Consider the following 23,655-nt stretch of genomic DNA (forward strand, 5'->3'; position numbering starts at 1 on the left):
CACTGGCATTGACGGCCGTAAACACCAGGAAGCAGCGCTGGGCCTGTTGATAGTGATGTGATTTTAGTTAATCTCCATGGCTGAGGTTAGACTTTGATCATTCCTTTGGTTTATTTGCTGGAGGCAGACTGCCTGGATTTGCCTCCCAACTCTGTCACTGATAAGTTGTATGACCTTCCACACGTTACTTTACCTCTTGAGCGGCAGTTTCCTCATCTGTAAAATGGAAGCAGTCATAATTCTTATCTCGTGGGGTCTTTGCGAGCATTAACTGAGAGTATGTAAAGCACATAGCATAGTCCCCAGCACAGAAGACATACTATAATCATCAGCTATAATTACCATTATTGTTTTCCGGTGTATGAATTAAGGCACGAAAACATTGTTCCCTTCTTTGGCATTTGCACAGAACCACCCAATATCTGCATTGTCACCCAGTATTGCAAAAAAGGAAGTCTTAAGTGAAATACAAATCTCACCTTAAGTTGATTAGCACCAGCTAATAAAGAACCTTATCAATTTCTTTCGTCTCTTCCTCCAAGAACAGTTACTCTCTGGTCTAATTGCAAGACCTGAATTATCTTGTTGGGCCTGTGGGGATCAAATGATCAGTGGAGTTGCCAAGTGTCTGATTTCCTTTGTTCTGGGTGGAAACTGTCTGAGCTTGGTTTCATCTCCATGGCTGTCACAGCTACTCCTGAATTGCATTCCTGGGCCCATCCTACCCATGGTATGTGACCATTAGCTTTTGGCTGGGAACAAGGAAGTGTTTTTAAAACTCAAGACTGCGTAACTTTCTCAATATTGAGTCAGGTTGTGGTATTTCCCGGGAAATAGTCACTTACTAGATTTAGAGCGCTCTGTGTCAGTTTTTATTAGTTCTGATCAAAACCATCCAATGTATTAGAACCAAGTCCATTCCGTATATGAAGCTCACTGTGCTTCAGGTTGAATCACTGGTGATATTTTATATACTTGTTTTTCAGGATGTTTTGAGAAACTCAGATAATGAAATGGATTGGATAGTCAAGCTCTCATTTGCATATGACATAGTCACTGTGAGTATAGCATACGCTTATGTAAAGAACAAATACCATTAAATTGAACTGTTATCTTTCCTGAAAATTCTGGTCCTCCTCAGCTCGTCCCTTCAAAGTGATCCCACTTCTAAAATCTACCATTTCACATTGTCCATTCTTTTCTCTCTCCCTGATCTCAAGTAAATATCAAGAGAATAAGTATTTTACACTAACGTTGGAAGAGATGCTAGGTTTACCCAATCAGGAAAGAACTGGGTATGTATTACATTTTAGAGTAGAACCTTTTACTCCAAAGAAAATCTAATTAAAGCAAGCTGGAGTTGGGGATTCCTAATACCCCTTCCTTCTCCCACGTCCAGAAAATTGGGATCAGTGCCACAAAGCTATTATACAAGGGACACAGATCTGCAAAAGTATCTAAGGAGGCAGAATCTTTACTTTGGGCAAAGAGGGCTGTGGAGGCTGCAAAAAAGAGGCAAATAGTAATAATAATAATATAATAATAATAATAGCTCGAATATATTTAGTGTTTTTTTGGCTCAAATACTTTCTAGCACTCTGTATATATTAATTTGCTTAATTCTCACAACAAAATCTAAGGTAGATCTGTTATTATCCCCATTTCACAGATGGGAGGTAAGTCAGGTGGGCCATGTCAGCATGCACCAGAATCTTGAGGCTGATCTCCTCAACCTGGGCTAAAATATAGCTGTGCTTTCTAAACTCACGTTATCTGTTTTCACCATAAGAGAGGAACAAGCCAATGATCTAGGAGTGGGTTCTGGTGAGCAAGCCCCTCAGCTGACACATGGCCAACAGGGCAAGGGCTGGTCGCCATCTGCCAATCAATAGTCCATCCATCAACCGATAGACTCCTGTGGGCAAGAGTCAGCCTGGGTGTTGTGAGGGGTACATTGGTGAAATATAATGTCCTTCTGGAGTATAGGGACAGTGACTCATTGAGTGGGTTTTGACTTTTGGTCGCTTCTTTGGACCTCCGCCTCCATGTAGGTTGAATATGATGGATGAGGCCTGATTGACAGCCAAACGCTTTTCTTTCTCCAGGATTTAATTGTTCTTTGTCTCTCAGGAGCTGAATCTTAATGGCCTTGTGAGGTTTCGATGGCCTAGGCCCTAATGGGAAGCTAGCGTATTGTAACCAAGCAAGTTAGACAAACAGAAACCTCCTTGTGATTGGGTCTCCATGTACCACACTGGGCCACCACTGTTATCATTTCAGTCAACTTTATTGAGCATCTGTTAATAGTTTATGTCTCTCTGGGCATGTCTGTAGGAAGACAAGGACTTGTTTCCAAATTTAAATGGCTTAAAATCTAGCTGGAGAATAAAGTTAAAAAACAGGAAATATACATATAAAATTATTGAAGTGGCGGTGGTCCAGTTACAAAATAGGAGAATCTGACGTAGCTTCCTCTCCTACTCTGGGCTCCTCTCTCCTTCCCTTCAGCCAGGTTTCCCTTCCCTTTCCAGCAAGCTCAGGGAAGTACTCTCAACTTCCAATGATCTGTCTCCTGCCCCATTCAAAACAGTTGACATCGTTTATATTGGATGTGAAGAGAAAGCTAGTAAATTCTCACCAAGGGGTGAATGCCCAATACATTTAGTCTGTGCCGGTGTGGGCATTTGGCTTTCAAGAAGCATTAAGCCAAAGGTTTCTCTGGAGAAATTCTGGAGTGGGTGAGAGTGACAAGGAAAGACTCTCCCTCATGATCATCAGCTACTCCAGGTCACTGAGTCTGTCCCCTACTCCATGCCAGAAGGACAGCTTGACACCTTGCTTTGGAAGGATCGCTGCCTCTCGAAATGGAGTGTGCACCTTACGGGGTTGTGTAAGGAAGTCACAGTGAGCTAGGCACAGGTAGTCCCCTCCAGGCCAGTTACTCTGCTGGCATTCCTGGAACCGGGACTAAGAATAACAGAAATGTCACTGCAGCCTCTTAGAGCTTTGCCATGGGTAACTCTGACATGAACCCAGTAACTGAGTCAAGTTCTGTGGTCAGGTTGTGCTTCTGCCTGTCACGTACCAATCATAAAAGCAATTCTTCTCCTGACGTCTATTTGACGAGAACTACCTCTGTACCAGGCATCAGAGAGATTAACATTAATGTTTACTCCATTTCAGGAAGACATAAAAGTGAAGCTTAGTAGGTAAAGTAACTGGCCCAACTGGTAAGAGGCAGATTGGGGCTTGCAGCCCATCTGTCTCCACAGGTTGAGTCTTTTTTTCCATGCTACGCTTCCTCCTTGCCAAGTACCAGAGAGCACAGATGTGGGATCCAGAGATAGGGGCCCTGTGGGCCACCCCCAACTTTCCAATAGGGAAATGAATGTAACTAACAGACAGGTAGGTGATAGAATTGCCAAAATGCATAAAATGTGGTTCATAAATTGTGCACCTCTCATATAGTTCTATTTGTTCTATGACAATATACGTAGAGTCATACATTTACATCAAGATAGAAAAACAACAACAAAGAGATACTCCTGGAGAGAACTATGTAGGATTCCGAGTGTCCCCAAGCAAGTCATTTATGGAGCTCATGAATGGAATGAGCTCTGCTAATATCCTTAAATGTCAGGGGGATTTGGTGACCAGAATGTCAAATGGCTCATGCCTGGGGTGAGCCTGGCACTAAGAAGGGCAGGGACAGTCATGTGTGTCAGGGGCCTGCCGCAGTCTCCATGAGGTCAGACAGAACTCTGGATTGGACATAGATCTCCCCAGATTTCAAGCCAAGACCTAGGCAGTTGGAGAAATTCTATTTTCCCTGGAGAAATTCCAGAGGCAGCCCCAGCCAGCCCACTCCAGTTGAGTGGGTTGCATTTCTAAAATGTGATTCAACTTTATAATCTCAAAAACAAACAAGCCACATTGATACAGAAACATGACCTCCTGAATTTCTTTTAGTGGGGGGTGCAAGGGTGATGTTTCCACGTCCTACATGTTTCCTTATTGCTTTCTGTATTAGCCTTGTACTTCTAATGCAATATTGGCTCTGGGCTCAGCTAATGCGGACGGTGACTCAGCCTGTCATCACTGCTGGAGGAAGAGGTGAGTCCCCCAGCCAGTGCATGAGAGGCCTGAGGACCCTGGCCCTGGGTGCACTAGTCCATTAGGAGCCCTCGCTTCTGTTCCTCCTTGTTGGAACTTTGAGGGTCAGTGCTTCCTCATGGCCACGCCCATGGGTGACTTCACCCCCTTCTCAGCTGGGCTTGAGAATCATTTGAACCTGGCTGTTCTTGTATGAGGGTGTTACCTTTGACCCACCCGCCCCTCCTCCTCTATAATCACCCAGGGCCCTGGAAACAATAAAATCGAGTGGTTTAGAAATGGCTGGTCTTCCAAGGCAACCCAGCCTGGATGTATATTTCAGCTCTGTCCCCACTCCTTGGGAACAGTTTAAAACCCCAAGTTTCCTCACTGGGAAAGAGAGAATGAGAATATTAACCTGCCTCAGGACAAGCTAAATGTAAAATATACTCTCTTCCCAGAACTTCAGTGCATAGTGCAAAATAAGTCTCCTATAAAGGTTTCTTGTTATTTATTTGTTCATCATGAATCCATATTACAGTGTGGATGTCCATGGAACCTTGAGGTGAAAATGAAATACTCAATCACTTCTCACTCTCTGCCCTTCATAGGCTTATCTCATCAGCAAAGGGGCCGTTGGGCCATTGGTCACGGGGCTGGACTTGAGAATCACACTGCAGAATTCCCAGTGCAGCCCTACGGCTGGCCGGCTGTGTGACCTAAGCCACTGTCAATTTCTCTGTTTTCCCCTTTTCTCACCTGTAAAATGAGGTTGACGATAATACCACCTACCCCCTCAGGATCACTAGGATTACATGAGCTAGTTTAAGTAAGGGACTGAGATGGATACTTGGCATAAAGTTAGCACTCTAAACTTAAAAAAAAAAAAAAAAATCCGTTAACAGCCTTGAGAGAGAGACATTGTCATTTTCACTTTTGCCCTGAAACCTCATGGCTGAGGCAGGTATGAGGAGACCCAGGCTACCCAGGCCAGTACAGGTGGAATGGCTCCAAGACAGCCCCATACCTGTGACATACTGAGGCTATCGGTTTTCTATGAGCTTCCAAACTTCAGAAAGTATTCTGAAAATGAATGATTCAGGCATTCAGATTAAAGATATAGAGAGCCTTTATGTCAAGATTTTAAGTCCAAGAAACTGGAAATGTTGAATAAATATTATTTAAGTGCTTTCTCATGAAGTCAAGGAAGGTAAAATAAAGAACAAAATAAAATTAAAATTAAAAAATAAAATAAACAAAATGACAAACAATGGGTCCCTCTAGCTCCCCAAACTATTACAGTTTGCTTCTGAAATGCAGTTGGCCCTTTCCCTTTAATCTTCATTTCACCACTTCTAGGTCTGCCCTTGGAAATATCGGAGAAATACAAACATCTATTTCTCTAATCATGTTTCAAATACAACAGTCCTCGTTTTCCAAATCGATCTCTTCTGCTACCTGTCCTCCCAACGTAATTGTTTTCCTCCTCAACTCTAGCACTTTCTTTGAGCCCTTCCCTGCCCGTGGAAGGACCCACCCCCTCTGCCCTCATCTCCTTGTTGAATGAGAATTGTCCCTGCCTTTCTTTTTTAAAATTAAATTTATTGGGGTAACGTTGGTCAATAACATAAGTTTCAGGTGTACAGTTTTTTATAATACATCATCTGTATATTGCATATTCTCCACCCAAAGTCTGGTCTCCTTCCATCACCATATATTTGACCCTCTTTATCCTCTCCCCACCTTCCTTCCCCTCTGATAGCCACCATACTGTTATATTTGTTTTGTTGGTTTGTTTGTTGCTTTCCGTTTTATATCCCACATATGAAGTCATATGGCTCTTGTCCTTTTCTATCTGACTTATTCACTTAGCATGATATGCTCAAGATCCATCCATGTTGTCACAAATGGCAATATTTCATCATATTTTATGGTCGAGTAGTATTCCATTGTATATAGGTACCACATTTTCTTTAGTCATCCATTGAAGGACACTTGGGTTGTTTCCAGGTCTTGGCTATTGTCCCTTAGCAAGCTCTTCTGATTAAGCACATATTCTTGATTATATTTGCACAACATTTGCATTATAATTTAAAGTGGATATTTACTTCGTGTCATGAACCATGCTTGGTGTCTCACATGCATTATTACATTTAATTTCCACAGCTACCCTATGAGGTAAGGATCATTGTTTGCTCCATTTTGATGAGAAGAATGAGGCTTATTGGGGTAAGGCAACTTGCCCTCTGCGAAGTGGTAGAGCTGGGATTTGAACTCAGGAGTCTGACCACTAGGCTCTATTTATCTTAAGCTGGTCTTGCCTTCATCGCTCCACAAAGAGAGGCCAGAAGTTGTTTTCTCCTTTTTGGGTGTCATGCCCAGGTTGACCCTTTGGGTGAGACGCTGCGTCAATGGCTCTTGAACGTAAAGATGGGCATGGGCCCTACGGTGGGTCTGTGCACCTGTGTTCCTGTCCATCTTCCTGGGGTTTCCTTCGGCACCTGCTCTAATTCATTTGCTCATTTCACTCTCCCAGGGCATGCTCTTCTTCCACAGGAGCCCACTGGGGTCCCATGGCAACCTGAAGCCTTCCAACTGCCTGGTGGATGGTCGGATGCAGGTGAAGCTGTCAGGATTTGGGCCTTGGGAACTCAAGTACGGTCAGACGTACAAAGCATATAATGAGAAAAAGATGGACCATTCAGGTAACCACTGAATGCGGGTCTTGCACCACTAGCTATCGGCAGTGGTCAGGGGTTCCTTACCCCATCTCTGTTTCCTGATGCTCATGTGCACAGGTGCCTGCAGGTGGGGTTTCCTCTGTAGCTGACAGCATGTGGCTGTTCGGTTCACCCAAGGAGATGAGAAAAAATAGCCCCACAGGTATCATGAGTCCATAGTGTGATGTCGGAGTTAGGAGACTAGTTCTCTTCCCAGCTCAGCTGGGCGACCTGAAGCAAGTCGCTGTCCTTCTCTGTGGTCGTCTCTGTCCCATCACATCTTCTTCTCAGTGTAGAATGACAATCTGCCAGACACTTTAAAGATGAAGAGTCTGGCAGTGCTCTGTCCTCTCTGTGCTCCAGTATCATTCGAGAAGCTTTTAAAAATATGTAGGTGGCTGGGTCCCACCCCGTATCAACTGAATTGGAATGTCTGAAGATGGGGTCTGGGCGTTGCATTGTTTTTGAAACGTGCCCAAGTGATTCTGCTGTTCAAGACCAGACCCACCACCTGGAGCAAGACCCACCTCCTTTTCACATGAGCAAATTGAGTCTTGGGGACTCTTCCTATGTGTCCAAAGTCAGCTGAGCGCTCATGAGTCTCACACATAGCTGTGCCCCGTGGAGCCCAGTGCCCTCAACCCTGACCGCCTGTCTCTGGAACAGCAGTTCTGCTGAGTGCACGTGGGGAGGCTTCTGTAACATGGGATGAGATGGTGTCGGATAAAAACACAAAGGGAGCAATTTCAGAAACTTCTTAGTAGCCACTCCCATGGACCCATCTCCCAATACATTTTCTTTCCGTGATTATGTCCTACAGTAACATACACCTATACACCTCCCTGCAAAAAGCAATGGAGGTATATAAAATATCCATAATGGACAGAATGTAGACTGGTGGTTCTAAGGGGTTGAGAGTAGAGGGAAACAGGGAGAAACCCCTTAATGGGCACAGCATTTTATTTTGGGGTGATGGAAGTGTTTTAGGTAGAGGTGGTGGTTGCACAACCTTGCGGATGTACTAAATGCCACTGAAATGTTCACTTTAAAATGATTGATTTTATGTTATGTAGTCAGTACAGAAAGGGAAAAGGAAAATGAAAACCTCCTGTAATTGCACAGCTCTGAGTTAACCACTGTCAACATGTCAGTGCGTGTCCTTCCTGATCATTTCTCTCTATTCATGTCCACAGACCCCTAACGCCCTGTAAGCCAGGCACCATCAGGGCTGACTTCTCAGGGGCTGGATGCTTTCATTTCCCCTGAGCTACCCTGAGGCACAAGGGACGACTTCCGGGTTCGCTCTTGCAACTCTCTCTCCTTGTCTCATTGCTTTGCAGAGCTCTATTGGACGGCTCCAGAGCTGTTGCGGCTCCCAGAGGCATCCTGGTCAGGCACCCCAAAGGGAGACGTTTACAGCTTTGCCATTCTGATGAGGGAGCTCATCCACCATCAAGACCACAGGGATCTTTTGGCGATCGCTGTGAGACACCAGACGGTAAGGCTGGGAGCGTCTCCTTGGCAGGCTTTGGTCATCAGGGTTAGCTTGTAAATGATTATTTTATTGATTGTTTTAGAAAATGTTTATTAATTTGCAATTTAGTTCATTCCTATCTTTTTCTTTTTAAAATTTATATTTAAAAAAATTAGAAAACAATTGCAATTTGGTTAAAAAAAAATCAAGGAACTCAGAATTATGTAATTTATACTAGAACAGCAGCTGGATCCCATTGGACGACCAGTCAGATAGCGTTGCTTCTCTACACCACATCCTGCCCTGGCTATCCATTTGGGGCAGGAAAACTAAGTCCTTCCAGCAGGCACAAGACCACAAAGGCCTCTAAATTAGCCTCGGTGACCTGTGTTACCATCTTAGGGCCAGTGTCATAAATTACCACAAACCTGCTGGCTTGAAATAACAGAAATTTATTCTCTCACAGTGCCAGAGGCGAGAAGTCCCAAATCAAGGTTCAGGATGGTTGTGCCCCCTAACGAAGCACAAGGGGAGAGCCATTCTTTGCCTTTCCCAGATTTCGGTGGCTGTCCCAGCCTTCATGGGCTTGTGGCCACATGGCCTCCGCCGCTGAAGATGTTCTGTTTGTATCACATAGGACACTTGTCATTGGACTGGGGCCTACCTGGATAATCCAAGGTGATCTCCTGGACCCCAGCTACTTAATTCTATTTTACAAAGACCTTTTGTTGTTGTTGTTGTTGTTGTTGTTGTTTTTCCAAATAAGGTCATGGCCACAGATTCTGGGGATTAGCACATGGATCTGTCTCTTTTGGGACCACCATTCCTAATTCAGATACAGCACACTACACCTTTTTAATTCCATCTCCCATGGCTCACGTCATTCAGTCCCACTGGCCACCTTCTTGTGCCTCCAACACACCAGACACATTCCCACCCCAGAGCTTTTGCACATGATGTTTTCTCTCTGCCTGAGGATCTTTCACCTCATATTTGCATATAGAGGTTTGCCTCCTTCTTTCTTAAGGACTACACAATTTTTCATTGTAAGGACATGCCATATATTACTGATGGATAACACATTTTGGCTGTTTGCCATTTTTTGCTATTGCAAATCACTGCAATTAGCAGCCTTGCGTCTTTGTGGACATGTGTGAATGTTTCTTCAGGATAGATTTCGGTCCATGAAAATGAAGATATAAGTGTATTTTAAATATGTTTAAATTTTTTGATAAATGCTGCCCAATTGTCCACTTACAAAGGATATAATCAGGCTTTTTTGTTTCATTTTGTTTTGGTTCTTTGCTAGGTTGTCTCTTAACGCATTCCACTAGAGAATTGTAGTAGGAAATAGAGGAAAATTTGATCAAGAATAGAAAAATGGAACCCCTTGGAACTGTTATTTTCCGCCTTAGCTGCACATAGGAATTACACGGGGAACTTTAAAAACTACTGATACCTGCATCTCAGCCTCGGAGATTCTGATGCCCGCCTGGCATCACGGTTTTGAAAGCTCCTGGGGGATGCTAATATGCAGCCCAGGTTGAGAACCATTGTCTTGGAGAGAAGATAGTGATTTAGGTGTGTGTGTCTGTGTGTGTGTGAGAGAGAGAGAGACAGAGAGAGAGAGAGAGAGAGAGAGAGAGAGAGAGAGAGAGAGAGAGAGAGAGATTCTATGTCAACCCAGCCCACCTTTCTCTCTTGATTTTTTTTTCTTTTTTCTTTTCCCTTGCCTACCATTTCTAGTCTGTCCCCAATGGTCCATCTCAGGTCTCATCTTTAGATCACCATGCATTCCCTGGAGACTTTTCCAAGTCAGGGGCCTGTCCAAGTGTATGTAGTTGCTTTGAAAGCAGATTCCAGTTTCTAATTTATGGCTAAATGGAGCAGAGATGAGACTAATCCAAAAAGGTTAATCTAAAATCCAGATGCATCTGACTTTGGAACTGAGCAGCTATACAGATCTTCCCAAACTGAGCCCAGGCAGGAACCCACCTAACTTGCTCAGCTGCCATCTGATTGTGTTCGCTGGGGTGGGAGTGAGAAGACTGAGGACAATCGGTCTGTTTCCCCCTCATTGTAGTCCTCTGCTCACAAAGTTAAATGACAGCTGGCCACATGGCACTATGTATACATGGGACTGTAACCAGAAAAAGTGCATTGTATACCTAATTTCTTCCATTAACTTCTCATACTTTTCTACAAATAATCCTGGTGCAAGGAACTGAATATCAATTCTCTGTGCACACTAGACCAGTGGGTCTCAGATGTCAGTGTTCCTCAGAATCACCTGGTTTGTTAAAACAGAATTGGGCCCACCCTCAGGGTTTCTGACTCAGTAGGTTTTTTGGAGGGGGGCGGGGGTTGGGTATTTGCATTTCTATCAAGTTCCCAGGTGATGGGTGAAGACCACAGTTTGAGAAGCACTGGTCTATTGTGGTCCTTGGACCGGCAGGGTCTGCATTACCTGGGAACTTGTTCGAAATACAAATATTTAGGCCCTGATCCCGAACTTCTGAATCAGAAACTGTGGAGGTGGGTCCAGAATCTATGTTTTAGTAAGTCCTCCTCCCCCAGGTGATTCTACATAAGGAAATATGTGTGTGTATACTAACCGGTATGCATACATACATCGATATCTACCGTCTGTATCTATATGAAGCTAAACACGAGTTCATACTGACATCTCCAATGTCATTACCAGTTGGTTTATGTATTCTAGTCTCCCCCCATCGCTTCCCAACAGTGAGATCCCGGCTGCCTCCATCCATTCACTTATTTGTTCAATCCCAGTATAGGTGTGTAGTACTTCCAGAGTTGTTGATCTGTGCCTCTGGAAGAAACAATCTTACCAGCTGGAATATAGTAATTATGAATGATTCCTTTTGTATTTAGTCTTATTGTGTCTGGTCATTTCAGAAATTAAGCCAGCAGTTCCCCCACTGCTTTCATGCATTTGCAATATAGTTAGATTCTTTTGTCTTAAGTCTGATCCTGTCTTGAGGTCATCCGATCTCCCAACTGATATTTTTAAAAGTTAGCATTCTTTAAGGTTCATTCTTTCTGCCGTAAAGTTCTATGGGTTTTGGCAAATAGATAATGTCATGTATCCACCATTATGATATCATACAGAATAGTTTTATCGCCCTGAAAAAATTCTGGTCCTTCACCTATTTAAACTTCTTTCGTCTCCCAAACTCCTGGCAGCCTCTGGTCTGTTTTCTGTCGTTATAATCTTGCCTTTTCCAGAATGTCATATAAACAGAAGTATATAGTTTATAGCCTTTTCAGATTTGCTTCTTATACTTAGTAAGATATATTTAAGATTCATCCATATTGTTGCATCTACAGAATTCTTATACCGAAACATGTGTACATTGTTCTCAAAATATTATTTCCTTTACAAAGCCTAGTGAAGCAGAATATTTAATACACTTTGGTAGAGGTTGATGAGGAAGTGAAAGAAAGTAGGTTTACAAAGTTGGGTACATAAGCAGAACATGGCGGTAACATTTATTATTTGTTGAAATATCTTTTATGGCACATATTGTATGGAATGCAAAATTGTATAAAGCACACTTTGGGAATTTTTAATACCAAATGCTTATACCATTCTGAAATCATATAGATATATGCTTCACTTGGAGATAAGTTCTATTAGAAAAAAAGCTTAAACTAAAAACAGATTAATCAGGGGGTACTTGTATGACTTACATTAAGATTCTTCATTTTTCCAGGAAGATTCAGAATATTTCTTGTAAAATACTCAGATTTCTCTGAGATTCTAATTTGTTCAATTTACTTGGAAGCCCAGTTTACAAATTTAAGCGCATATCTGTTTAAAGTGAGGTATGTTAAATAACACAAAGTTCAGAGCTTTGTCTATCTCAACCCAAAATGAATTTCAGAAATCATCAGCCGAATCAGAGACCCCACAGCATTGGTTCCACTTCGACTTTCCCTGTCAGAGGAGAAGGGCAATGAAAAGATCGTGGTCTTGGTGGAAGCATGTTGGGATGAATCTCCAGAGAAAAGACCCATGTTTCCTTCCATCAAGAAAATGTTATGGGAAGCCAGTCCCAGAGGGTGAGTTAGGTGTACCAACAGACATTTTCCGCCAATCATTTAACCATTAGAATTTTGAAACTACATGAGTGTGGTTGGTTCTACGTGGCTTACTTGCTTCATTCATTGATTCTCTCCTCCATACAATCATTCCTCTCTCCCTCCCTCCCTCTTTCTCTCTGTCCCTTCTTTCCTTCTTTTCTTCCTTCCTTCCTTCCTTCCTTCCTTCCTTCCTTCCTTCCTTCCTTCCTTCCTTCCTTCCTTCCTTCCTTCCTTCCTTCATCATATGCACACTCGATGCTTATCACGTGCAAAGCACTGTGCTACATGCTGGTGAAAGTGGAGTGATAAATTCTCCCTTTATTTCATAAAAGTTACAAAAATGGATCAGACATTCATACTTTCATTGCCCTCCTTTGTCCCTTCCAGAAATCACTAATCAGTCAAGGTCCTCTGTCCCAGGGAGCTGTGACATGGCCTTAGAATCAATTGGGGTTGAACTATGAGATTAAAAAAAAAAATTATTCACCAACCTTAAAGTAGGTGATTGATTTAAATTATTCCTACCTCTCAAATAATTTTCTCAATAGTACCTTGCTTCAAATCAGTATATCATCATCTGTCACATTGAACATATGAGGGCACAGCCATGTTGGAAGTACCTTGAGTTGGTAGAAAGAGCCCTGTGCTGAGGGGTCCAGTGTCCACTCCTCATTGAGCCATTTCACTGTGCATTTTTTACACAACAGCTCTGGATTCTACATTTTCCATATCAGAATGGTTTTCAATGGTATGTCTCAGTTCACGTAGGTCATGACGTTTTACTCAAAAAGTATGATCTCCAATGTTAAGGCCGGGTCATTTCCCAGGTAAGATTCAGTTTCCTCATCTGAAAAATGAGGAATGGAAATGATTTCTCCAAAGACCATTTTGAAACGAGAGCCTACAGGTTTTTGAAGTACCCCTTATATCTTTCATCTGAAAAGAAACCATTTGGTGTCGTCATCTGAAAAGAATGACCTGTCCTAAAATGTATATTTTTGGTTGGCTGTGATGATGGCATGTGGGCAAGTGGGGTGGGGGGGCAGGGAAGGCCACCATTTTGCAGTGCCCATTGGGTTCCAGACATGGCTCTAGGTACTTGGTACTCATTATCTCCCTGAATCCTTAGAACCACCCTGCAAGGTGTGTATGATTATCCTCATTTTCCAAATGAAGAAACTGAGGTTCAGAGGAGTAAAGGGAGCAGCTCAACGTCACAGAGCTGGTAAAGGCCAGGCTCTGTCTTGCCACGTGGCCTCATTGTCCTTTCACTGCGGTCTGTTGGCAAGCCTGAAGTAGGAAACCTTAAGGGCAAGACATGTTTTCTTGGAATATATAGCTGGAAATTGTGTTCTACTGTGGCCCTAAAGTTCTTGGAAAAAGATGTTAATGTGTGGGTTCTTTTAAAGCCACGTGAACATACTAGACAGTATGGTGAGCAAGCTGGAAATGTACACCAATCACCTGGAAGAGGTGGTGGAAGAGAGGACCAATCAGCTGATGGCAGAGAAGAGGAAGGTGGATAAGCTTCTGTCCACAATATTGCTCAGTTATTCCAGAGCTCTGGGGACTTGACAAAGGAACCCAGGAAGCAACAGCATCATCATCGAAGAGGCCCCATATGGACAGAGTATTTCCTTTGTTCTTTTCCGAAGAGTACATCGGATTCTCCTAAAATGGATCAAGCATTGAGCGTGTAACTTGGTACACACTGTAAAGGGAGATAGAGGCAGAGGCCCTTGAATCCATAGGAATAGAAAGTGTAGATTTTTTACGTTGGAAGATGGTGGATGCAGCAACAAAGAGTGACCACCAGATGGCGCTCCAGTTCCATGAGTTCGGTTAATTGCTCACTTCCCAGTGGTAGTTCAGATTGTACATCCAAAACCTTTGCATAATACAATATGAACCCATGACTTTAGATTCAAAAGTTGCTTCCTTTTGGGCTCTGTTTTCACCTGTGCACTCTCTAAACACTCGGCAGAAGCATCTGCTGTTAAAATTTTTGCACCCTTCCTATATATCTTGAGAAAAGAAAAGGGGTTGGTGATTTGAATGTGTTAGTATGAGATTGGTTGATTGAAGCAAAAGTATTGATTTATGGATCAGTGAATGCCTATATTTGCTTCCGTATCTATAGACCGAGTCTTTATGATCAAACCCTAATAACCAATAGGGGAAAATGATTGCCCTCTGGGAGAAAACCTTTTTGTAAAGACATTTGTGACCTGCTGCTCTCCCTGCCCCAATTTATAACCACCAGTTAAAATCTCTTTTAGAGAAAATGCAGGTGGAGAAATGGGTGTCAAAAAAATCCCTCCAGATAATGGATTTTGTTAATCGATAACCTAACCCACCAAAGCAAAAGGATCCAACAGGGTCACCTTGTAGGGGGGTCTGTAGGAGACAAGATGAATATGACACTGTTCAAAATTGATCCTTTTCTCTGGTTTCAGCTTCATTGGGGAACAGCTCATAGCTGGAAGGTCCATGTAACCAGAACATTTGAGTCCGTGACCATCGTTTTCTCTGACATTGTTGGGTTCACAAAACTCTGTTCTCTCAGCTCCCCCTTGCAAGTTGTAAAGCTCCTCAATGACCTGTACAGTTTATTCGATCACATCATTAAAACTTGTGACACGTATAAGGTGAGGCACCTGGCTGCTGGGTTGTGAGGGAACACGTGCTCCTTGTCCGTGGTCTGCTGAGCGTGAGTGAGGATAAACCTGGCCCTAGATGTCAGGGAGGGGGGCAGTTCATCTCAATTCATGGCAGCAACTTAATATTTTATTCCTGTTTGTTTTCTTAGAAAAGGGCTATTTTATCTCAGATGTATGTACTTATCAAGGAGTATCAGTTTTTCCCTCTGTTTCCTTCCACGATTTTATCTTATAGCAAACGCACTTTTTAAACTTAGAGTAAACATGTTTCTAAAAGAGGCATTGGCCTTCTACTGGCGAATTCCTCCAGTTCCCTCCTGAATGTTTCCTTCAGATTCAGAGAGTCTCATATTTACTCTTCCTTAAAGGTTGGATCTTGTGTGAGTCTCACTTCTGTTACCTTGATCCTTAGCAATTCAGGGGAAGATAACCTCCCACATTTAGACTGTCAGACTCGTGGCTAAAGGAGAGACAACTGCTTGCCCAGTGCCACTCTGGGGGCGTACGAACAGGGTCACCTGGAGTAAAAGTGACTGGGGGGAGGATAAGAGAAACTGATGAATTGGCTTCATTCAGGTGGTGGTGACAATGGCCACCTTATGTGTTTTCCGACTGTCCAGATGGAGCTGGATCATGATTCCAGGGCTCCCATGTTCACACCTGGCTGGTGGGCAGCCACAGGGCACCAGCTCGGACCACGATTCTAGGGCTCTGCCCTGGAAACTTGGGGGACAGCATGGCATGACTCTCAGTCATATGTCCTCAATGGTTATCCCCCAACATTCCCCAAAGATGTTGCCTCTGTTTAAGGAGGAAGGAAATGATGGTATGGATAATTTCAAAGTCCAGATCACATATATCCAACAAAAGTCAGACCTGCTTGGCTCAGGAGGACTGCCTCTGGGATTTCCGCTTAGTGTTATCTTCTTAGTTGTGTTTTGCGTGAGCGAATGCTAAAAGCAGTTTGTATTTCTAAAGGATATGCGTGTAATGGGAAGAGGTGGCCTCAGAGCAGTTAGACTTGTAGACTAGTTGACTGTGTAATTGCAGGGTAACCAGAAGACAGAGGTGTTCTTACTGCAGGGCTAATGCCTGAAATTCCTCCTTTTCCACAGCACCTTTGGATTCTGCTAAAAGGCAAATGTACGTGGAAAGGGCTGTAACTTTAAGCTTATACTTGTCATTTATTCTCTGCTGTGAATGAGGGATCTGAAAGCAGATTATATTAGGATTGGGAGAAAAGAAGACAGATCAGGCCAATACATACATTTACACAGGTGTATAAATGTACATATTTTGTATAATGTATCCATATAAATATATAGAAGAGCCCTTGTGTGGAGTGAAGACATTTCAGGTTGGGGAAGATGGATTCCACTTGATGGCTCTCTATGGTCCTTCAAGATTTGCCCCATCAGTACATGCTGCCTAGCTGGGTTTGAACTTGAGTTGGCAAAATAGCATCACCACCATTATGAGGTTTCAGAGGAAGAAGCAGTGACTGTGGTGAGGAGGGCTCAGGGAAGGAAGGCTTTGTGGAAGAACCACGACAAGAGCAAACTTAAAGAAATGCTGAAACTTGGATGGAGTGAGGTCAGAGAATATGACACTTCAAAATATAGGGCCTCAAAGCCGGGGTCAGTAATGAGGGTCCTTAGTCTCTGACCCACCTCCACCCCCGTGGAGAACACTAGACTACTTTGTTGCTTTATTTTCAGGTTGAAACCATTGGAGATACATACATGGTGGTTAGGAAACTTCCCATTCACAACGGAACCCAGCATGTGGGCGAGATGGCCACCAGGTCCTTACATTTCCTCAGCGCCACCATCCACTCCCAGACTGGGCACATGCCTGAGGAGAAGCTCAAGCCTTGGATTGGCCTCCACACAGGTAGACAGCACAGATGGCACGTAGTCTTGTGGTCCAAGACTGTGGCGACAGGTAGTTTTAAATTCAAGTCCTAGGTCCTAGGTTTTTAGGACCCCTGAAACTGAATGCTAACATCTTAAGGAAATAAAAGGTTGAACTGGTATTTCTAGTTTACCAGCTTGCTTGACAACAACAAGGACACACAAAGACTCCAAGGTAGGAAGAGACCAAAACCAGGGCAGTTATATTGGGCTGCTTTTCCTCTATGCCTCTGCATCAAATGCTCTTTGATCTGTTCTGTTCTTGTCAAACTCCTAGACATGTGACTTGTGCAAAAGTAACCTGCACTTGGTTTAATGCTCTTTGTCACTGTCTTGAAATTCTTAATAATTTGCAGATGGGGGGTCCCTTATTTTCATTTTAGCCTGGGACCTGCCAATTATGTAGCCAGACCTGCTCCTAGCTACCCCCGATGGCTTAACTAAGATAAATTCTAACCCCCCTCAGAATGAATCACTCTCCTCTGTGTGGCACTGTTGCTTTGTTTACGTCTTCAGCACATGAATAACATTGTCATTAATGTGTCTTAGTCAGCTCAGTTGTTTGTAACAAAATACCATAGACTGGAAGGCTGAAACCGCAGAAATTGACTTTCTCACATTCTCATATTTCTGGGGGCTGGGAAGTCTAAGATCAGGATTCTAGCATGGTGTGATTCTGGTGAGGCCCCACTTCCCAGCTTGCAGACGGCCGCCTTCTGGCTGTGTGTTCATTCACATGGCGGAGAAAGAGAGAGCGAGCTGGTGTCTCTTCCTCTTCTTATATGGGCACTAATCACGACATAAAGGCCCCACTCATGACCTCATCTAAACCTAATTGCCCCCCAAAAGCCCCACATTTTAATACCATCGCACTGAGGATTAGGGCTTCAATATGTGAAATTGGAGGGGACACACAAACATCTATAACAACTAATTGTGATGCTTCCCCCCAGAAGTCTGTGGGTTCTGTAGTTTGCCTCTTTGTCAACCCAAAGATCTATTTCCAGGCTTTATCCCAGAGGGCACTTAACAAATATTCATTGAATTGCATTTGTCGACTTGATGTGCATTGTAGAGCCCAGCCCTCGGGAAATGCAGACTGGTCCTGCGCATCGGTTGTTCCCTTTGTAGGTCCTGTGGTGACTGGCGTGGTGGGAATCACCATGCCCAGGTACTGTCTGTTGGGAGACAGTGTGAACATGGCATCCAGAATGGAAAGCAGCAGTTTGCGTATCACTTACAGCACTTTGCAAACACAATATCGCTGTCCTGCCAATCCCCTAACTTTAACCAGAGGGTATTTTTAGAAGAACCATTTGCATTTTGTCTACTGGTTTCCATTTGCAGGATAAGATCATTAGCCACTTCAGACAAACTGGTCACGAGTTTTGTAGACGGGGTTTTGCACTGTCTTCTCTATGGAGCCAGGTAAACACACATGACTGCCTCCTTCCGAAAGTATCCATTTTAAGCAGTCAAGCACACGTGTAATAAGATCATGTAAATGAAGAGCAGCAGTCAGCAAACTTTTTCTGTACAGGGCCAAACAGTAAATATTTTAGGCTTTTATGGTCATAGTTTCCATTGCAGCTACTTCACCGCTGTTGTGCGTGAAAGGGGCCTTTTACAACATGTAAATGATGGGTGTGGCCAAGTTCCAATAAAACTTTATTTGCAAACACAGATGGTGGGCTGGATTTGGCTTATGGGTGGTAATTTGCCTATCTCTGACGTATAGTTTTGGTGACGCAGAATAAATCTATGGCCAGGAACTTCAGGGGAGCATCATGTTTTTTTTGCTTCACAGCAATTTTATCTCATTGAAAAAAACCTCTCTTTTAGCTTATCCTTAAAGATTTTAAGGATAGATTTTGAAGGTGGAAAGGCTGTTGTAGGCTCCAAACCTGACTCCAGTTGCACTTCTGGTCACAAACAACATTGTCCGTGGTATGTCCGAGCTCTGGCACCATCCCAGGAAGCCTGAGGAACCCAGCTGACCTCCAGCCGCGGGGAGTACCCACTTGCCTATGGAGTCAGTTCTGTTTTCTGGTTCTAAACCGGATCATCGTAAATCTTGAGCAGCACCCAGCAGTGTCTGAGCAATGCCTGGGTGGTTGGGAGTCCCAACGCGTGTCCCAGATTTCAGAGACGTTATCTGTGATTTGCTCAAGGAGAGGTGCTGGCGGTCCGATAATTTGAGCAGCGTAGCATCCCCTCTCCACAGCATCCCCAGCCCCACGGACACCGGTATCAAAGCCCAGAACCAAGGCAATAACTGGGCAATACCTGGTTTATGGCAGCTCTCCGGATTCATGTCTCTCAGAGCACCGCAGACGCCCTGCTGGCATTGAGAGGGTATGATTTGCAAAAAAGAGGCACCATTCAGTCAAGGTAACACCAGGCTGACTGCATCCACCTTCGCCATTTCGGTCTCTGATGGAGACGTGGAGGAACTTGACGGGATGAGTGAATCTTCATGGTGGACGTGTCTCCCATGGTGCGTGGATGTCCCTAATGTCCACATGGAGGCGCTCACGACTGGAGGGCCTTCTTCCTTCAGAGAGGACTATACCGCTTCCCTCAATGGTCAAACCTGGAATCTGGGAGAGCATAGGACTCCTTTCCTACTTAGACCAACCCCTGTGGGATGCCTCCTTTCTCTTTGCCACAGAGGGTCTCCTGGCTTCTGTTTGAACACCCCAGTCTAGTCTTCCACACAAGGCAAGCCCAGACATTGTAATGCCTACATTTCCTCAATTTCTCCCAAGTCTAAAGTGCCCAGGTAGAGGGCACAGAAACCTACTGGTTTGGGGGGACTAGGATCTCATCTCTGTGCATTAAAATATCTCTTCCTTTTCCCTCTGCCTTCTTCTCTACCCTGACCTTCAGTCTGTCCCTGAAACATATCACGAGACAGTTTTATCTTCCTGATACACGTTGCCCTTTCTGGGGATAGAGTGCTTCTCTCGAGACGTTCTCAAGAAAATCTTGGAGATGTTCACAGTGGAGCGGTGGGTGGTTACTATAACGCTGGGTGTTTGGGTGGACGAGGGGGTCCAGGGAAAACCTGAGAGGAAATAGGGTGACATCAACTCTGTTTGCTGAGTCTGGTCTTGGTAGCTTTATTTGATCAACTGACTTCCAGGAAGAGGAAGATTTTTCTAGAAGGCAATAATGTAGATCGAGATTTGAATCCTGTCCCACTACTTACTCCCTGTCTGATTTGGCAGCTTAGTTTTATCCTGTGTAAAATGGGAAGAGTGGCAACACTGCAAGGATGAAATGTGTGTGAGCTGCTTCGCCTGGGGCCCTCCTCCGAGTAAGAGCTCATAAATATTTATTGTTATTTTTTTTTTAAAGATTTTCTTTGCAACAGACTTTAGCCTCCACTGGCCCTCACCATCTAGGCTGTCACTTACTGTCCATCTAGGCTTATCAGCAAAGCCCGGAAATATCCAGATTTCATCTATAACACGGCCTTCCCCTCACTGCAGCAGCTCCTGCCTAGTAGCAGTTCTGGCTACAAACAACATCTTCAGTAAGGATGCCTGAGTGGTCTGCTCCAAGGCCTCCCTCCACAGGCAGTCTCTCCTCTGTCTCACCAGCGCTCTCCTTTGCTTCCCACAGGGCAAAGGAGAACAGACAACTTTCTGGCTGAAAGGCAAAGATGGCTTCACTATTCCACTGCCCGAATTTACTGAGGAAGAAACTGAACTCCCAGAGATCTTCTGAGGTGAGTATTTTCGATAAACATGTTTGTGGGGTCCCAAGACAGTCTGTGAGGTGCCCTAAATATCCCATTTTCAGGGTGCCATTCTGGGGTATTGAGTCAGTCTCCCAGTAGGGGGAGCCATCTACCTGGCCTTTTTGTCGTAATCCAGACACAGAGGTCTGTGGCCTGGAGCAAACATGGAGTTGGATGAGCTGGATATAATAAACTCATTTCCTGGGGGACCAGGATTGGGCTGTTACTCCCAGGCCTGCTAGTGAGCTTGCCCTCGCTGCCAGATACTTCTGGCTCATTACCTTACGACTTTGCCGTGAACCCAATTTCATTCTGGGAGGAGGGATAGCTGGAGAGGGAAATCTGGGGCTACCCATAAGTCCAGCCTCACCCTGCCCTCTTTGGCAAGGTGGCTGCTCCCTAACCTATTGTGCTTATTTTCTTTATCAGTTACTCAGCCTGCAAGGAGAGAAGAGCCCACACAGAAGGCATCTCAGGAATGTTTTCAGGGAATAAAGTTGTACCTAAGGTGTGAACGATCCCTGAAATGCAGTAGGAGTAGGCCACTCCATGCAGACAGGACCCCTGCAGCCAGTAGCTGGCAGGCCTGGTCTGGAGCTCTGACTGCTGTGAGCCCGGTAGCTTCCAAATGGATTATGTCCCATTTTCAATTTATTGCTTAATTTCTTTCCTATCCACGGAGCAAAGGATGCAATTGAGGCTTGACTTTTAAGTAGAAATTTTCATTCATTTATGATGTGTTTTCATTTTTTGGGTAATATCCAGCAGACAAAGATGAGCTCATCCATTCTGCTATGAATATTTTCTCCTTTACACAAAGAAAAGGATTCCAAGTTTTTTTATTCAGTGGTTCTTGTAATAGATATACTGAATCACTCATGCATTCATAGCACTTCTTTTTTTTTGTTTTATCCCTCGCAATTCCTCACATCCAGTTTATCTTCCATGTAGCTGCTCCTGAGTATGGCAGAGCAATTTGAATGCTGTATCATATTTGAGACCTTCTCCTATTGAATGCCCCGTGACTGAAGAAGGGAAAATCAATGAGACTGGGAAGGTTTTCTTTCTTGCTTGACCCCTGAGCTGCCTTTGTGGGGATAGTTTTGCGCTCTGTATAGGGAAATAAAATACGTTTCGGTGGGTTGAGAGCCTTTAATACCAACTTTTACAAAAGATTTGGTGGAATGTTTGCCTTTCTTCAGAAAAAGGGATGCTGAATAGGGGCCGAGCTTTACAGTCTCCACGGAGCTCCTGAGCGTTCTCCATTGGCAGAACGTTTCCTCTGCCCAGAGGTTTCTATCACTATCTCCATATCTCTATCTCTCGATCTCATTTATCAATCAATCAATAGACATTTATGTGATGTGTGTACTCAGTATATATGTGTGTATGTATGCATGTCTAAATATACATATATATATACATAATATACATATTTTTATACTACTCAAGGTTTGAGAGAGTCTTTAGGGATGATAACCAGGGATTTTGATAAAAGCAGTTACCTAAAATCTATATCCAGTGTTTTTTTCTGTGTCAACCAAGGATACCTAAGGGAGAGGGTACTCTCTTCTTCTCTAAATGTCTCTTTTGTGTTTAGCACTCATGGGAATTTGCAAGAGAGACTGTTTTGAGAGCGCTTTCTCTTAGTTCCTTAACAGAGGAGTTATGAGTCATGAAGGAGAACTGCACGTGATAGGGCTTTTAGTTGACTGTAAGTCAAAACACTTCCAGTTGTTGATGATAGGCATTAGGGTTTTAGAGACAGGGAGGACCAAACAGACTTTTTGCCCCCAAATGTTAATCATATGAAATGGCTTCACTGCCTTGCATCAGAAACCCAATCCTGGAATTTTTGAATTGTAAATATCAGATAGAATGGTGGAATGTTTGTGGTATACACGTGAGTGTAAGAAGCTCTAGTTGTCGAAACCTTTGGGAGGGTTGAGGAACTGGCTATCAACATGATATATTAACACTGTAAGCTTAGTCATTGGTTATTTATTATAAGGCATTTTATTTATTTCATAGCACCAAGTGAAGATACAAGATCATTAAACATTATGATAAAATAAAGCAAAGCTACTCTGACAGCCAAGGATTGTGATTATGGCTATGAGTATATTATCTACGAGTTTTAAACTAGAACCAGTCAAATGTCTTCTGTCGTTTCTGACTACAAAAATTCTAAATTTACAGGAAGAAGAGATGCCAAACCTATTTGAGACCAGCTTTGAGACCAGTTTAGAGCACATTGAGTCATTTTAATCTAGCCTATTGCTAAGCAAACATGCACTTTATATTTTCAGACATTTGAGAACATTTCTGAGTTCCTTAACACAGTTATAAAAAGAACCTTCAAACTACAGATCTCAAAACTTCTCAAATACATAAAATACGGAGATACAAACGGATGGGTTTTCAAATTATAAGCCCACTAAGTAGGTCTGTACAAGACTAAGAAAGGAACTTAGAGCTCTGGCTTTTCCTATCTCACACCAGCCTCTAGCTTCAAACTGGGATCCATGGTGCATTCCTAGGGATCTGTGAATTTTTGACCAGGATAGGTTTATTCAGTTTCTGTTTGGTTGACCTTGTACATTACTAATATCAACGTATTCTGGGTCACTGGGGCAGGAGTGTTATTAGGGTGTGGCATCACATGATTTCATCGGCCATATTTTGCAATTGTGGTTCTGATTTTTTTGTTGATTCCATTCTAATGATCATAAGTTCGTGAGAGAAAAACAGATATGGATCTGAATGTTGAAGTAAAGGCCAAATGAGACCAGACCACTTGTACAAATGAAGCTTTCTTAGTAGAACAAATAGAAAAACATTGTGAGAGCATTAGGAATCGCCAGGCCTCCGATAGAACCTCCGATAGAATGGGGTTGCCCAGCTTCCGAGGACCTGTCACCGAGTCACTCTGCAGTCGTGTTGT

General features: G+C 43.5%; 1 protein-coding gene across 1 annotated transcript in view; it reads left to right on the forward strand.

The window, feature by feature from the left end:
- The window catches only part of LOC308508222 (guanylate cyclase 2G-like), a gene marked incomplete at both ends in the record, with an annotated part of 42,620 nt that extends 21,922 nt beyond the window's left edge, over nt 1-20,698 (forward strand). The window contains 16 exon segments of the mRNA XM_081074573.1: nt 295-457; nt 460-461; nt 987-1,058; nt 6,629-6,797; nt 8,153-8,274; nt 8,277-8,310; nt 12,195-12,372; nt 13,803-13,936; nt 13,939-13,942; nt 14,850-14,884; nt 14,887-15,041; nt 16,772-16,946; nt 18,098-18,196; nt 19,267-19,344; nt 19,347-19,357; nt 20,594-20,698. Coding sequence (XP_080930699.1) covers nt 295-457; nt 460-461; nt 987-1,058; nt 6,629-6,797; nt 8,153-8,274; nt 8,277-8,310; nt 12,195-12,372; nt 13,803-13,936; nt 13,939-13,942; nt 14,850-14,884; nt 14,887-15,041; nt 16,772-16,946; nt 18,098-18,196; nt 19,267-19,344; nt 19,347-19,357; nt 20,594-20,698 — 1,536 coding nt within the window.
- Nucleotides 20,699-23,655: the final 2,957 nt, after the last annotated feature.

This window comes from Rhinolophus hipposideros, assembly GCF_964194185.1.
Source record: "Rhinolophus hipposideros genome assembly, chromosome: 15".
In the NCBI taxonomy this organism is placed as follows: domain Eukaryota; kingdom Metazoa; phylum Chordata; class Mammalia; order Chiroptera; family Rhinolophidae; genus Rhinolophus; species Rhinolophus hipposideros.